General features: G+C 43.2%; 3 protein-coding genes across 6 annotated transcripts in view; 1 reads left to right on the top strand and 2 right to left on the bottom strand.

Annotated features, from left to right (window-relative positions):
- Nucleotide 1: 1 nt before the first annotated feature.
- Nucleotides 2-7,040, bottom strand: etfa (electron transfer flavoprotein subunit alpha). The gene is made up of 12 exons (XM_085913854.1): nt 6,938-7,040; nt 6,171-6,323; nt 6,016-6,097; nt 5,873-5,955; nt 5,676-5,775; nt 5,453-5,563; nt 5,259-5,360; nt 5,080-5,148; nt 4,918-5,000; nt 4,287-4,352; nt 4,129-4,209; nt 2-270 (listed from the first exon to the last, which is right to left on the bottom strand). Exons 1-12 carry the CDS (start codon nt 6,974-6,976, stop codon nt 235-237), a joined length of 1,005 nt encoding a protein of 334 aa, XP_085769980.1. The 5' UTR covers nt 6,977-7,040; the 3' UTR covers nt 2-234.
- Nucleotides 7,041-7,819: 779 nt separating this feature from the next.
- isl2a (ISL LIM homeobox 2a) lies at nt 7,820-10,509 on the top strand. 3 transcript variants are annotated; one of them, XM_085914649.1, is made up of 7 exons: nt 7,835-7,892; nt 8,160-8,349; nt 8,499-8,755; nt 8,988-9,278; nt 9,552-9,565; nt 9,896-10,063; nt 10,154-10,509. In XM_085914649.1, the coding sequence occupies exons 1-7, from the start codon at nt 7,835-7,837 to the stop codon at nt 10,268-10,270; spliced, it is 1,095 nt and encodes a 364-aa protein (XP_085770775.1). In that variant the 3' UTR covers nt 10,271-10,509. The 3 variants fall into 3 exon arrangements, with proteins under 3 accessions (XP_085770778.1, XP_085770775.1, XP_085770776.1); XM_085914650.1 differs by having other exon boundaries at nt 8,499-8,763; nt 8,990-9,278; XM_085914652.1 differs by lacking the exon at nt 9,552-9,565 and having other exon boundaries at nt 7,820-7,892; nt 8,988-9,274.
- A 1,262-nt stretch (nt 10,510-11,771) lies between these two features.
- Nucleotides 11,772-16,275, bottom strand: part of scaper (S-phase cyclin A-associated protein in the ER) — a 32,951-nt gene continuing 28,447 nt past the window's right edge. For both annotated transcript variants that reach the window (XM_085913850.1, XM_085913851.1), the window contains exons 29-31: nt 13,708-13,899; nt 12,636-12,684; nt 11,772-12,356 (exon numbers count right to left, since the gene is read on the bottom strand). In XM_085913850.1, the coding sequence (XP_085769976.1) occupies nt 12,259-12,356; nt 12,636-12,684; nt 13,708-13,899 (339 nt within the window). In that variant the 3' untranslated portion in view covers nt 11,772-12,258. The remainder of the gene's footprint in view (nt 12,357-12,635; nt 12,685-13,707; nt 13,900-16,275) is intronic.

Below are 16,275 nucleotides of genomic sequence, written 5' to 3'. Positions count from 1 at the left end.
GAGTGGTCAGTTGTCACCTTTAATACATTACAAGTCCTGGAGGTCAACAGTGAGACCTACACGTAAGTGGTCACTACCGAAGGCACGGAAAATATCTTCAAAGTAGTGCTTTACTTGTTGACATTTAAAACTCATAAAGAAATTCACACCAAGCCTGTTGCACCTTGAGCTCATTCTTGATGGTGAAGGCGGCAGCTGCTACATTCAAGTTTCCTGATGACGGCGGCTTCATCCTCACTTGCTCAACGCTTCGGTCATCTCAGGAACAGCCTGTAAGGCAGGGGTCAGCAATTACTTTTGGACGGGGGCCAGAACAAATTCGGACAATGGCATCGCGGGCCATTGCTTTTTTTGGGGGGAGGGGGGGGGGGGGGGTCGCTACTAATTAAATTATTAATTATTATATGATATTAAAATAAACATCATCTTACTTTTAAAACCCTCTTTGGAAACCCTAACCCTAGTTTTAAAACCTGGTTGGGAACCCTAACCGCGCTTTAAAACCCTCGGCGGAAACCCTAACCCTCGTTTGAAACCCTAATTAGCGATCGCAAAACCCGCCGGAAACCCTAGCCGGAAACCCTAACCCTAGTTTGAAAGCCCAGTCGGAAACCCTAATCCCGGAAACCCTAAAAGTAGCCCCAAACCCTCATCGGAAACCCTAACCCTAGTTTTAAAACCTGGTTGGGAACCCTAACCGCGCTTTAAAACCCTCGACGGAAACCCTAACCCTCGTTTGAAACCCTAATTAGCGATCGCAAAACCCGCCGGAAACCCTAGCCGGAAACCCTAACCCTAGTTTGAAAGCCCAGTCGGAAACCCTAATCCCGGAAACCCTAAAAGTAGCCCCAAACCCTCATCGGAAACCCTAACCCTAGTTTTAAAACCTGGTTGGGAACCCTAACCGCGCTTTAAAACCCTCGACGGAAACCCTAACCCTCGTTTGAAACCCTAATTAGCGATCGCAAAACCCGCCGGAAACCCTAGCCGGAAACCCTAACCCTAGTTTGAAAGCCCAGTCGGAAACCCTAATCCCGGAAACCCTAAAAGTAGCCCCAAACCCTCATCGGAAACCCTAACCCTAGTTTTAAAACCTGGTTGGGAACCCTAACCGCGCTTTAAAACCCTCGGCGGAAACCCTAACCCTCGTTTGAAACCCTAATTAGCGATCGCAAAACCCGCCGGAAACCCTAGCCGGAAACCCTAACCCTAGTTTGAAAGCCCAGTCGGAAACCCTAATCCTGGAAACCCTAAAAGTAGCCCCAAACCCTCGTCGGAAACCCTAACCCTAGTTTTAAAACCTGGTTGGGAACCCTAACCGCGCTTTAAAACCCTCGGCAAAAACCCTAACCCTAGTTTGAAACCCTAATTAGCGATCGCAAAACCCGCCGGAAACCCTAGCCGGAAACCCTAACCCTAGTTTGAAAGCCCAGTCGGAAACCCTAATCCTGGAAACCCTAAAAGTAGCCCCAAACCCTCGTCGGAAACCCTAACCCTAGTTTTAAAACCTGGTTGGGAACCCTAACCGCGCTTTAAAACCCTCGGCGGAAACCCTAACCCTAATTTGAAACCCTAATTAGCGATCGCAAAACCCGCCGGAAACCCTAGCCAGAAACCCTAACCCTAGTTTGAAAGCCCAGTCGGAAACCCTAATCCCGGAAACCCTAAAAGTAGCCCCAAACCCTCGTCGGAAACCCTAACCCTAGTTTTAAAACCTGGTTGGGAACCCTAACCGCGCTTTAAAACCCTCGGCGGAAACCCTAACCCTCGTTTGAAACCCTAATTAGCGATCGCAAAACCCGCCGGAAACCCTAGCCGGAAACCCTAACCCTAGTTTGAAAGCCCAGTCGGAAACCCTAATCCCGGAAACCCTAAAAGTAGCCCCAAACCCTCATCGGAAACCCTAACCCTAGTTTTAAAACCTGGTTGGGAACCCTAACCGCGCTTTAAAACCCTCGACGGAAACCCTAACCCTCGTTGGAAACCCTAATTAGCGATCGCAAAACCCGCCGGAAACCCTAGCCGGAAACCCTAACCCTAGTTTGAAAGCCCAGTCGGAAACCCTAATCCCGGAAACCCTAAAAGTAGCCCCAAACCCTCATCGGAAACCCTAACCCTAGTTTTAAAACCTGGTTGGGAACCCTAACCGCGCTTTAAAACCCTCGGCGGAAACCCTAACCCTAATTTGAAACCCTAATTAGCGATCGCAAAACCCGCCGGAAACCCTAGCCGGAAACCCTAACCCTAGTTTGAAAGCCCAGTCGGAAACCCTAATGCTGGAAACCCTAAAAGTAGCCCCAAACCCTCGTCGGAAACCCTAACCCTAGTTTTAAAACCTGGTTGGGAACCCTAACCGCGCTTTAAAACCCTCGGCGGAAACCCTAACCCTCGTTTGAAACCCTAATTAGCGATCGCAAAACCCGCCGGAAACCCTAGCCGGAAACCCTAACCCTAGTTTGAAAGCCCAGTCGGAAACCCTAATGCTGGAAACCCTAAAAGTAGCCCCAAACCCTCGTCAGAAACCCTAACCCTAGTTTTAAAACCTGGTTGGGAACCCTAACCGTGCTTTAAAACCCTCGGCGGAAACCCTAACCCTCGTTTGAAACCCTAATTAGCGATCGCAAAACCCGCCGGAAACCCTAGCCGGAAACCCTAACCCTAGTTTGAAAGCCCAGTCGGAAACCCTAATGCCGGAAACCCTAAAAGTAGGCCCAAACCCTCGTTGGAAACCCTAACCCTAGTTTTAAAACCTGGTTGGGAACCCTAACCGCGCTTTAAAACCCTCGGCGGAAACCCTAACCCTAGTTTGAAACCCTAATTAGCGATCGCAAAACCCGCCGGAAACCCTAGCCGGAAACCCTAACCCTAGTTTGAAAGCCCAGTCGGAAACCCTAATGCTGGAAACCCTAAAAGTAGCCCCAAACCCTCGTCGGAAACCCTAACCCTAGTTTTAAAACCTGGTTGGGAACCCTAACCGCGCTTTAAAACCCTCGGCGGAAACCCTAACCCTAGTTTGAAACCCTAATTAGCGATCGCAAAACCCGCCGGAAACCCTAGCCGGAAACCCTAACCCTAGTTTGAAAGCCCAGTCGGAAACCCTAATGCTGGAAACCCTAAAAGTAGCCCCAAACCCTCGGCGGAAACCCTAACCCTAGTTTTAAAACCTGGTTGGGAACCCTAACCGCGCTTTAAAACCCTCGGCGGAAACCCTAACCCTAGTTTGAAACCCTAATTAGCGATCGCAAAACCCTAGCCGGAAACCCTAACCCTAGTTTGAAAGCCCAGTCGGAAACCCTAATGCTGGAAACCCTAAAAGTAGGCCCAAACCCTCGTCGGAAACCCTAACCCTAGTTTTAAAACCTGGTTGGGAACCCTAACCGCGCTTTAAAAGCCTCGGCGGAAACCCTGCTTGTAGGGGGTTCAGATGGGCCTTTAAAAAAATATCCATAAATTTGAACATTTTGTCGAATCAACATTTTATGGTTTATCATATACAGTACCTCTAATATATGAACCTTTTTTAAATCCTCAATTAAGAAAAGGGCATTTTGAGGGTGACTCTACTGCTCTTAGTTTTAGTTTTGGAAAAATCCATATCAGAGGGGCCCTTAAAAGGTATTCAAATTGTTCCTCAGCGACTTGGGGACAGAGTTCATCGTGAGTATCGTTTGTCCTTTTGGGGGGGAAACGAGCGCAGAGGCCATCCATTTTAATCAGCTATCGGATCGGTAAGCGGTAAGCTGAGCTCACGCCGAAGGTCACAAGTCCACCGCCACTCACAATTATTACTAATCACATCCACGGGGACTTTGTCGAGACGCCGGCACACTTAACGTGACACCTGCGCCGTTCCACGACAGCCGTGGAACACTTTGAAGAGACATTCACCTTAACTGTGCGTTCATTGCGATTGGAGTGAAACTGACACCAAAAAGCTAACCGTGATGTTTTTTCTTTTTTGGTAAACCTCACATTTTGATGAAGCACCATCATTGATTCAAGGAATTAAGAATCTCACACATTTCCACCGACTGGGAAAACTGATGGCCAATGATTTTATCCGAATTTTTTGTTTTTGTTTTAAATTCCCTTACACATAATCACAAGTTCTTCATATCTTACACTCACCTTGAAAAGATCAGCAACCAGGCCGTAGTCCGACACCTGGAAAATGGGAGCTTCCGGGTCCTTGTTGATGGCCACAATCGTCTGAAATGTTTTTTTTTTTTAAATGAGGTCTTTAGTCTTTCAAGAGTGTGTCTACAATTGCATTTGATGAGGTGTACCTTGCTGTCTTTCATTCCAGCCAGGTGTTGAATAGCCCCCGAGATGCCCACGGCAATGTACAACTCCTGCAGACGGCAACAAAAACGGCGCAAACTCAGCCGCCATCACATCAGCTCGGGTTCACTCATCTTCAGTATGAATATTTCAGTGCTCATCTTATACTGCAGCCCACTCCCAAAGGGACTGGATGTTTTTTTTTATTTTTTATTTTGGGGGTTTCAGAAACCAGCTGATCTCAACATTTGCAGGTCTTAATTAGGTCAGTTTGTTCTAGTCTGAGAACCGAGCCAGACCTCACTTCTCTCAACCTAAGTGGATGACCCGACCCTCAAAGAACCCTGACTGTGCCATTAGCGCCACTTGTCGGGACTTAATGTGTGGATAATCATCAGCGGAGAACCCGACTGAAGCGTCTAATGGATAATTAACCTTTAACGAAAAAGGACAATCACCATGATAACGGCTTGCGAGTACGGTGGAACTTCAAAGGTTGAAGATGACGACAATTCATTCCGAGACACTGGCCGACAAAAGGCAAAAAACAACCCAACAAAATCTACTACACCTCCCTTTGGTGTTTACTGTAATTTTCTTTCCTTAGCAGCCCTGGTTGAGGCTGGAGAAACTCACCGGCGCCACAATCTTGCCCGTTTGCCCGACTTGCATATCATTAGGAACGTAACCAGCATCCACTGCAGCTCGAGAAGCACCAACTAAACAAAATAACAACAGTGTATAAGTTCTCAAAATAATTATGATCAGAGTGATGTTTTGGTCGGAGCGACGTCGAACCTGCTGCGTTCATTTTGTCGGCAAGATCATAGAGCAGTTTGAAGTTATCTCCGCTCTTCAAACCTCTGCCTGTGGATGAGAAGTAACCACTGAATTTGATTGAGAGGTGAAAATAAATACATCTTGCTTGTACTTTTAAATGACATTGACAGTTCTGCACCCAAAAAAAAAAATCCCACCTCCTGATACGACAACTTTTGCACTGGTCAATTCCGGACGGTCACTCTTGGTCAGATTCTGTTCCAGCCACTCGGAAATTCCCACGGCCGAATCGGCAGCCACTGAAGGTCACGTTAAAAATCAATGGCCACATTATTAGCGACAACTGTAAACTGCTGAAATCCAAAACAAAGAGTTGATTTGATTTCTTTACCATTTTCTGTTGCAGCACTTCCTCCCTCTGTGGGCGCCGCCTCAAACGACGTCCCTCGTACGGTGAACACCTTGACGGGTTCGCTACACTTTACTGTGCTAAGCGCATTCCCTGGGAACATCACATTCATACGTAGCGCATTAATAATTAGTAATAACCTACAAACTATATTTTCAATTGTGGAAAGCAGATTTTCATCCCGCAGTCAAAAATAATAACTTACCAGCATAGATGGATCTGACAAATGTATCAGGAGACTTGATTTCAATAATATCGGAGATTGGAGCCACATCCAACTTGGCAGCCACTCTTGGCAGCAGGTTCTACGCAAACGAGAACATGATTATAGATTAGAAATGTGCACAGCTAACTCAAGCCACAAAATCCAGTGCAGGTTCTGTTCACGTAGGGAAGTGTTACCTTTCCAAAAGCAGAAGCACCAGCGCAGATGTGGGTGAAGTTGAACTGCTTATGCGTTGCCAAGACAAGCGGCGTCAACTCCTCTGGAGAACCGGACCGAGTGTAAGTAAATGCGACCAAAATAAGTCCGACAATGTTTGTACCTGGCAGAGCTCCTTTGCAAGAGTCATTCTGAACCACCAAAACTTTCTTCACACCTTGTACTTTACTGATTTCCTCCACAACCTGAAAAAAAAAATAGGATAGCGTGTTCACGCCAAGCATTTTCAAAGTCTACTTGGATGATATTTTTCCACACCTTTGCACAATTGGTTCCTGCTACCAGACAAGCCACCTCACCACCAAGTTTATTAGCAGCACTGATGGCATTGAGCGTTATCGGTGTCAACTTGTCATTGTTGTGTTCTGCAACCACCAAAGTGCTCTGAAATCTTTGCAGGACGCCGCCGGCCTGTTGGAAACAAAACATCAACATGACCAAAGCATTATCTTTGTAAAGGCAGAAAGTTTGATACTACTCTTCCACCCTGCATGTTACGTATTAACAAACAATCTAGTGGTATGTGATTGCGAAACATCGTTCAGTCACCTTCAACATATGCCAGCTTGTTGTGGACACGGCCAGACATTACTAGCCGAAAACAGAGCGTCCATGCAGATGACTCACAAAACGTTGACAATAAAGAGCAACCATACCCTACGTGCTTTCTTATAAATAAGTAATTTTGCGCCATATTGCATAATACATGTTAAATATTTGCAGGTTAATGTCAAAAGCTCGGTTACGACACGCCTGTTAGCAACAAAGTTTCATAACCACCACGTCGCTATGCTAACACCGCTTAGCGTTAGCGAAAAAACACCGAGTTATGAACAAACATGATCAAAGTTTTTGTCACTGTTTTATTTATTATGCGTCAAAAATGTGTTGAAACAGATGCACAAAGAAACGCGCCCGTCTAACCAGCAGCTGAAACAAGAAAACAGGAGAGACGGCTGGCGTTTTGAATTTAACTCGACGAGAAACACAAGTATTCAGTCGGTCAATAGCCATTGAGTTCTTACCAAGCGTGTCACGTTGGTTTTGGTTAGAACTCTGTTCATGGTGGACTCTGGTCTGGATGCTCCTCGGTACTGCGGCTGCACTGACAGTCGCGGAAGACTCTGGGCCAAAGGGCAGCTGACGTCATCGGCGTACTTATCGCGAGATCTTATGAAGAAGAGAATTTGGGTCGCAACGTGTTGGCTTATGATAATAAATATTTGATACTGATAAAAGATTGTACAATGTGGCTGTATTGTGTCTATATAAACAATAGCAAATTGTTTTTTTTGTTTAAAGTCTAAGTTTTGTCATATTAAAATTATGACAATACACCTTTCGCAAAATGTAATTGTATAAAGACTTAAAAGTTAAGTTTCAAATGAAATGATAGCAAAAAATATTTACTTATTTTTGTGTTTTGTGTAATTAAATCGGTCATATTTTCCCAGTCCAGTAGAGGGCTCTCCAGAGTGACAAAAATGTACTAAAACAGGTTGTTTTGTGTTTTTATCAATTTAGATAGTTATGTGCAAGTATGGTATTATTAGACAAAATATTTTAAAAATATTCGGAATCCTAAGAATGTGAAGTAAATAAACTTCTCGTTTTATACATTTTTTAACATTTTTATATTGATTTGATAAAGGCCCCAAATAGCAACAACAAAAAAACGAATTGATGTAAACCTAATGGAATGAATACACCCCCCCCCCCCCCCCACCCTCCTATAAAAAAAAAAAAAAAAAAAGTGCTTCCACGAGGGTATTTGGATCGTGGCACCCTTCTGTTTGGACGCACAGAGGTCCCAGGTCTGCAGACGTCACGGGTTGGGGGAGCTTTGTTTTGCGCCCTCCTCTCAGGCGGCCAACACAAGTTGTATGATTCAGCCAGGGGACGGGACGCTCTCTTCCTCCCGCATGGTGGATATCCTGCTCAATGCCTCTTTCTTGGATGATATGGGGGATCTTTCCAAAAGTAAGATCTGACTTTTCACTTTTTATTGAACACATTTAACACGGAATTATTATTTTTTTTATACTTCTTCTTTGCCTTATCGTCTGAAAAGCTGCATCTCTAAATTAATCAGCAAAAAAATAACAATTTGCACTTGGTGATTTTTTTTTTTTTCCTCCCGAGCCATAATGAGTAATTCAATTAATTCTGTAGCCTTCCTTCCAAGGTGATGAGAGTGATATGATGCTGTGGCATTAATATGTTTATCCACGTGCCACATCCGTGCAGAGAAATCAGGATTTGCGATGTGCGTGGGTTGCGGGAGTCAGATACACGACCAGTACATCATGAGGGTGTCCCCGGACCTGGAGTGGCATGCAGCCTGCCTCAAGTGCGCCGAGTGCAGCCAGTACCTGGACGAAAGCTGCACTTGCTTCGTCCGAGACGGAAAGACTTATTGTAAAAGAGATTATGTCAGGTAGGATTTCATATTATTCCTTAAAAAATATATATATATTTTAAAAGGGCACTAGAAGTGTGCGTAAAATGCGCACCTGTAAACCTGATGCGTTATTTGGCTGCTTCTAAAATGCATGCAAACTTTACTGATAGTTGACCTCTTTTTAGGTTATTTGGCATAAAATGTGCAAAATGCAAGATGGGCTTCTGCAGCAGTGACCTGGTGATGAGAGCCCGGGAGAGTGTGTATCACATGGAGTGTTTCCGATGCTCCGTGTGTAGTCGACACCTCCTGCCTGGGGACGAGTTCTCGGTGCGGGACGACGAGCTGCTTTGCCGGGCCGACCATGCCTTGTTGATGGATAGAACTGCCGATAGCCCGCTAAGCCCCGGGAACATTCACTCTAGACCCCTGCACATTTCTGGTATTATTATAATAATTATTATTATCATCATTATTATTACCATTATGAGTAGTAGTAGTATTATTGCTATTATTACTTAAAATACATAATATAACAGATACGTTGGTTGGTGATATTAGTCTATAAAACTATAGCTTGGAAATAAGTCGACATTTCATTTTGATATCATAATATATTTTTTTCCCTGTCTGTTGCGTGCTTATTTTGTTTGATTCTTTTATTTGTCCCTCAGACCCAGTCTCCGTTCGTCACCCACCTCATCATCGGAACCACATCCAAAAACAGTCCGAAAAGACCACACGGGTCCGGACGGTGCTGAACGAAAAGCAGCTGCACACGTTGCGGACTTGCTACAACGCCAACCCGCGGCCCGATGCGCTGATGAAGGAGCAGTTGGTGGAGATGACCGGTTTAAGCCCCAGGGTGATCCGAGTCTGGTTCCAGAACAAACGCTGCAAAGACAAGAAAAAATCCATTCTGATGAAGCAGCTGCAGCAACAGCAACACTGCGACAAAACGGTCAGTTGGCGCTTTTTATTAGGCTTGATTTCATGCATGTTTTAAGATGACCTTGGTCCTGGCTATTTTATCTCAAATAAAAAACTAAATCTTTCGTTTCATGCAAATGATTCCAAATGATTCATATCAGCTTGAAACAATTTTTGGCAACTTCCAATTATATGTTTTTTTAGTTCAGAACACAGCCTGAAGCCTAAATGGATGAAATGATTTACAGACTTTATTTGCGTCCCTTAACGTATTAAAAAGTCATTGTACTGTATAGTTGATTTTAAAGACATATTTTTGTTTGTTCTTTTTAACAATGTGCACGTGTGGTCGGTCATGTAGCATTCAAATTTCACTCTGGGAATCTATAATGGATTCTTTTATCCATCATTTTTAATGTCTCTCCTGTCTCACAATTTTGACTTAAAAGCATCCCTAGTAAATTTACAAAATATATATATTTTTACACACGGTATGTTTCGTAATGCACATTATGTCACTTGAAATAAATGTTATAAATAAAACGGCACATTTAAATATCATTTGTAAGCCAATATTTTTTTTCCCCATTATACTGCAGGCAATACGTTGTATTTTAAGGGCTTAATATGTGAATATACATGTTGCGTGTAGAACCTGCAGGGCCTGACAGGAACGCCCCTGGTGGCAGGCAGTCCCATCCGCCACGAGAGCACTGTGCAGGGCAATTCCGTGGAGGTGCAAACCTACCAACCACCTTGGAAGAGCCTCAGTGACTTCGCCTTGCAGAGCGACCTGGACCAGCCCGTCTTCCAACAACTGGTAAGAAACAAAACATGAAGACTAAACAGCACGCCAGGCAGAGAGACCAAAAAAAATTAAAATAAAAAAATGTCCTGCTGGTGTTTTCAGATGTCTTTTTCTGAGTCCGGTTCTTTGGGGAACTCTTCAGCCAGCGATGTCACCTCGCTATCATCTCAGCTTCCGGACACGCCGAACAGCATGGTACCAAGTCCAGTGGACACGTGAGGAGCTCGTTCACAAGAGGAGTTCAGAACAAAACAATCACAAGATGCTGCTGTTGGATTTACTCGAGAGGATACTGGACATTTTTTTTTTTTGCTCAAGGGCACTACGGAAGCGGACTCTCCTTGTGGGATTCGAACGTGTGGACAAATCTTAATCAAACGTGTCTCTTTGGAAGCCAGAATACAATGTGTGGATGTGCATGGCATCGTTTTATTATCGACGCGGACAAATAAGTTATTATTATTTATTATTATAACGACATAGCCAAACTTACTAATAAAACGATGGTTTCATTGATTTTTTTTTGTATGTTAATGAAGACTTCAAATAATGAGTGAACAGAATTTGTCAGAGGATTCACAAAAAAAACACCAAGAATTTTTCAAAAGGTATTGCGCAAAACAAACAAAAAAAAATCCTCATTGCAAACGCCAAAAGAAAAATCAACGAATCAATTAATTAGTTGCCTAAACAAAGCGAAAATGTAAAATATGTTTTCCCCCTAAAAATCACCGTTTTAAGACAGGTTGGATTACAAAAAATACAAAATGATGGCTTAAAAAAAATACGAGTTATGCGAGGGTACAATATGTAAGGAATTTTTTTTTTAAATTATTTAAATTTCATTGAAAGTCTTTTGTCTCATTTCCAAATGGCTAGAATCCAGACAGACGACAGTCTTATCTGAATCTGGCATCACCTGCCAAGGGCTCTGACAGGGGCCACAACACAACGGGATGGTGTGTGCGTGCATGTGTGTGTGTGTGTGTGTGTGTGTGTGTGTGTGTGTGTGTGTGTGTGTGTGTGTAAGGAGAGGTGGGGGCACTCCACGCCGGCCGGCCGCCCGGGGACGCATCTTGGCGTGTCCTGAGTTTATTTTCCTTCCAGTAGGAATGCTGCACGGCAAATAGCCGCTGGACAAGAGGGAGCAGGCGGGTCAAGCCGGGCTTGACACACGACACCTTCACAATTTGTTTGGGAGGGAGGATCCGCTTTTATCAGTGCCAGGAAACGGACACTCATTGAAGGGCCAACGATTCAACTTTCCAAATTAGGCTGAAATTTGCATTTTGCAACCTGTGTATTTTGACTTAAAAAAAAAAAAAAGCAACATGTCTGTAGTTGAATTCCAATTTTTATTTTTGGAGCAAGTCTGCAGTTGTAATTGAAAACTTTTTCAGCAGAGAAATTTTGTGTGAATTTATTTTTCACGCTACTTTTTTTTTTCTCTCAAGTATTATGTTTTTGAGACTTTGTTTTGTTTTTAGGTCTGGCTGATAAATTTGCGCAATATAGATTTTCCCATGCGTTGTAATTTTAATTCATAACTATAGTGTTTCAGGATTTTTTTTTTTTAACTTTTTACTAAAATTAGTATCTGTATTATGAAAACCTGATGTGCTAGAGAAAAACATGGGCTTGTAATCAGGGCAAACATTTCATCTATAAAAGTTTGACTTGCATCTCTGATAATAAATTAATATATAACAAAACTAAAAAGACCATTTACAATATTTATGGTAATTGAAACAATCAAAACAGTAAATTTGAACAAAAAACTTTTATTATTTACATTTATACAAAGAATGATGAAGGTTAACATAAATATTCTGTGCATGGACAGTAACTGATGATTAGTGTTTTTGCCTTCTTGAGGACAAAACCCAAATGATGCCAACTATAAAAACACTCTGAATACATTTGCAAATATCCTAACTTGCGCACAAGATGAGTACAAAATAGGACCAATGTAATAAATTAACTACGTTTCAAGAACAGAAACAAACTTTTTGTTGCTCTTTAACCACAATACACAAACACGATATTTAGTGCAAATTGCTCATGCACATTTTAGTCGGCTTTCCCAGCAGGTGCACCGACACACAATAAGGCTTCCACTTTTTATTTTATTTTTCATGTCTGATCAGCCTCAAGTCAGGAGAGTTGATGACGCTTTTTTTTTTTTTTTTAATAAAGGTGCCAGTCTGTCACTCGTTTTGCTTTTGGAGGAAAAACTGCAGCGCTGAGTCCCACTGGTCTCGAGGGAAGCGGTTGGGCAACTCGCAATAATCCATCTGCTGGAGTGCTGCGCGCGGGAGATTGGAGACACACACACACACACACAAAATCAAATAATGTCCTTTAAGAGTGTCCGGGTGATAAAACCTGAGTGGCTGAGAAACATTGTTGACAACTGCGGTGGTCCTCGCTTTACGATGGTACGAGGAAGTAGTTATGCTTTTTACTTGATTGACGTTTAAGACACTTGAATGTTTTTCACAGAGAAGTTAACTACAATTATGACTCCGATATCAGTTATGCATAAACCTCCGAGGATGATTAATATGAAGTGTGTGACACTTACCATTCTGTTTTATTTTGCTGTCACATTGTTTCTCACTTGAAGCACAATCCTGCAGAGCAATACGAGTTCGTTACACAGATGAATGCAAACGTTAGAATTGTTAACTTAACCACTTTGACAGCCAGTGTTTCACTACCTCAACTTCACAAAGCCAAACAAACTGAAGCCAGTAAATCACAAATCGGATTACAACAATGCAAACAAATCTGCGACCATTTCTTCAATTTTTTCATGTACCGTACTAACTTGTTTAAATTTTCTATGAATAACATTTACAGATAAATAAAAATAAATAAATAAAGCAAATAGTCCATAAAAAAGGCCTACTGACCAAAACAAAGGCCCCCCCTCCCAAAAAATGTATTCTATGCCAATTTGAAGAGAGTTGAGGAAAAAAAATTGAATTTGCCCAATTTGGAGATTTCCACCTTGATGATATACAGATTTTTAATTTGTGTTGTACAATTCCGCTTAACTATATTGGCAATTTTATATGTACCCGTGGCTGAAAAGCAAAGGGTGGAGAGTCTCTGTCACCGACACGCATGGTTGTCAGTGAAGTTGCATGTGAACTCCATACGGGGTCGCAGTTTTTCTGTTTCAGTTAAGAGATGCTAACTATAACTTATTTTTCGGGCGATGGTCCACTTCAAAATCCAAAATCCATCCAGGTTTCCCTGCGAGGAATGCTCCCAGGGGGCCGAACAGAAGAGCGAGACTGCGAGCATTGTGACTTTGTTTGAAAGCAATGACAATAGCTCGACTCCCGGTGAATGGCGGCTTAATCGTTGTCCAAACAGCGGAGCTTGGTCGAGTGTTGTCAGAGGAAGATAAAGGAGACAAGGTGTTTACTGGGAGTCCAAGCAGCGGCAGCCTAAATCCACTGGCCGAGGAAGCCGTTTGTCTTAGTGAAAAGTGCGCCTGTTACACATTGACCAGAGCTCATGTGAAGCGGCTGTTAATCAGCGCTGGAGTGAAGCGTCTCCCCGAAATTACTTTTTTTTTTTTTCTCTTTCTTTTTAATTTGATGGCACTGGAGGTGACTTGGCAATATTCGAAGCGGGGGTATTACCTGAATGAAGGTGGCGAGCAGCACGCAGCTCATCTCCTGCTGCAGCATGACCTTGTTGGGCCCGTTGTTGTAGCAGGCCGAGATGAGCGAGGGGAAGAGCACGCGGATCAGGCGCGGGTGGCTGAAATACTGGAAGGGCAGCTGGCACAGTTTCTGCAGCACGCTGGGCTGGCGGCCAGACTGCACGATCACCTGAAAAACAGACAGTAAGGGGGAAGTAGACAAGGAGAAATACATTAGTGGATTTTTTCAGGTATCGGAACTTGAGAATCAATTTATTTTTGTTCGGATTCCTGAGTTGAAAACATGCTTTTACTATTTTTTTTAAATGAATGTTCCCATGATGGAGGTCAACACGGTAAATAAAATCTGTGGTATTATACAGGTAAAGAGCAGCGTCGGGTCACGGGGTCGTAAATTCAATCCGATTTACAAGATTCTAAAAAAAAAACCAAAAAAAAAAACGCTTGTCCTTTGAAAGTGACTGCCGGTTGGAGCGGAAGCATAAACAAAATGATAATTTATCAGCTCCAAGGTGATACACGTTCAGAGAGACAAGGAACAGCCTTTTTTCTTATCGCCGCTTGTTTACAAGACGCGTCAGAGCCAGAAGGTGCAAGAAGTGTTTTTGTCTGACGTGACGAGCACATCACAGTTGACGGTGCGTATTGTAAACTTGGGCTATGCTTTGTTTACGTTAAAAGGTATGTGTTTACATCCGGGCAAAGATAGTGTTCTTTGAATTATCCGATATGCTTCTTAATTGGATTTGAAGTAAAGTGGAGACTTTCAGCTATGATTAAAAAAAAAAAAAAAAGGCATCTATCGTACTTCAATTTATTTACAGCTCTGATGAAAATACATCAGGAGTGCGGGCAGCGCTGAAAGGTTCAATCGCAAAAAGTTCTCTAATTCAATAAGAGGTTTTTCACCCAGGAATGTGCGACTCACTGGTCAAATTCATCCACTAATGGGGAAAAAAAGCTTTAAGGTGTTTTCAGAAGCAGTGTTGCTTATTTTCAGTGTGTGTAGTTTTGTGATTCTTTTCACTCAATCCTAAATTGCAAGCTGGAACGCCGCCCAAAGACAAACTGGCAACAACATTCAAACTAGTTCAGCTCCACGGAGTCAAGGAGGTCATATTGGGTTAGAATTAATTGTATTTTACTAAACGATTAATCGTTCACGTTTCGACTGGATGTTGCCGTTTTTTAATCTTAACTCATTTTTACTTGACTGACAGTTGATTGAGGTTACTATGATGTTTGGTCACTTTTAGTTCCTCAACTTTTGCCATCCCATTTCCCAACTGGGTCAAGTCTGACATCATAAACACCCAATCATGGCATCTGGCCCGAGTGAATACACCGACTGGGGGGGAAATAAAAAAACTAAACGGCTTCTCTGCTCTGTTCCTCCTTAAGCTCAGAGACCTGGCCTTTTTAAATTGTGTTGCTTTTTATGACACTCCCATGACATAACTTCCTCACTGTCTACAATGACAACAAAGAGTGTGTTAAAGTTAATGTTCTGGAACTCACAGACTTTTTTTTTTGGGGGGGGGGGGGGGGGGCAGTGTGGAAGTGGTAGATGTAAAACTGCAATCACAATAACCATTCTCTAAAAAAAAAAAAAGGCTCTAAGAGCATCAATCCAAATGTAAAATGTTTGTTTTGGAGCTCCAGAACTTCAATTGTAGAGTCACACTTGACATTGTGCCCTCATGTGCATGCTCTCTTAAAAAAAAAAAAAAAGACAAAAAACAAAGACACAATCTACGTCCATTGCGTCTGGACAGCCTCCTAACAACTTCACAAGAACAAAAGCTATGTCGTACTGATAAGACGCCAGAACGCCGCCGCAAAAAAACCCACAACAAACAAAGCCAAGTTGGCCAACTAACTGTTTACAAATGTTTATGCAGACACGCGTCAGCTCCTACGTCAACTCCCTTTAGACCAGCAAATTCCAACAATGTAGACTTTGACATAGACACTCCAACTTGACTTCAGGGGAATTGTCAGCTGTCTGAAAACAACCCACAGAGCCATATGTTTACTCAATAAAAGGAATACTAAGTATCTCTGATGCCGCCATCCTTTCCTAGATGATAATCCCTTTGTGGAATGATGCTGATGACAAGTGTTTTACACTTCAGACAAACGCAAAAAGGATAGCCGCTTGGACCCGCGTTCACCCTTGAAGCCCAACGTAAATAAAAAAAAAAAAACGGGCCGAACAATCGTCTGCTTTCCTGCCAGTCAGTGGGGAGAGTGTCTGTCTGCCTTTGACTGCTTCTGTTTACTCTGCCGGGTGATAGAGAGTGTAACGTTCCCTGTCGCCGGTCGGCTCCCTACGGTCTGCGCTAGCCGCACTTAGCCCGCGGGCAGCGAGGTCGCTCTTGTAATGCGCCGCTGAAGGGAGCGTTTCGACATCAGGTTAGCGGGGAATTACAGGCCTAAAGATCATGCTCGGGCCTGGAGGGCAGAGGAAACGCCTTCAGAGGGAATGGGAAGAGGAGGGATAACCCCGTAGATAAAGACGCGTGTGGGCGCGGAGATGCTAACT

Source organism: Syngnathus leptorhynchus, chromosome 6 (assembly GCF_054491065.1).
Source record: "Syngnathus leptorhynchus isolate UIUO chromosome 6, UIUO_Slep, whole genome shotgun sequence".
NCBI lineage: Eukaryota > Metazoa > Chordata > Actinopteri > Syngnathiformes > Syngnathidae > Syngnathus > Syngnathus leptorhynchus.
This window is presented reverse-complemented; position numbering and strand designations above follow the sequence as displayed.

Coding starts and splice junctions, on each gene's coding strand:
- etfa (XM_085913854.1), bottom strand. CDS start 6,976: ATGAACAGAGTTCTAACCAAAACCAACGTGACACGCTTG. Junction 5,149..5,258: donor AAAAGTTGTCGTATCAGGAG/GTGGGATTTTTT, acceptor TCTCATCCACAG/GCAGAGGTTTGAAGAGCGGA. Junction 4,353..4,917: donor CGGGCAAGATTGTGGCGCCG/GTGAGTTTCTCC, acceptor TGCCGTCTGCAG/GAGTTGTACATTGCCGTGGG.
- isl2a (XM_085914650.1), top strand. CDS start 7,835: ATGGTGGATATCCTGCTCAATGCCTCTTTCTTGGATGATATGGGGGAT. Junction 7,893..8,159: donor TATGGGGGATCTTTCCAAAA/GTAAGATCTGAC, acceptor ACATCCGTGCAG/AGAAATCAGGATTTGCGATG. Junction 8,350..8,498: donor TGTAAAAGAGATTATGTCAG/GTAGGATTTCAT, acceptor ACCTCTTTTTAG/GTTATTTGGCATAAAATGTG.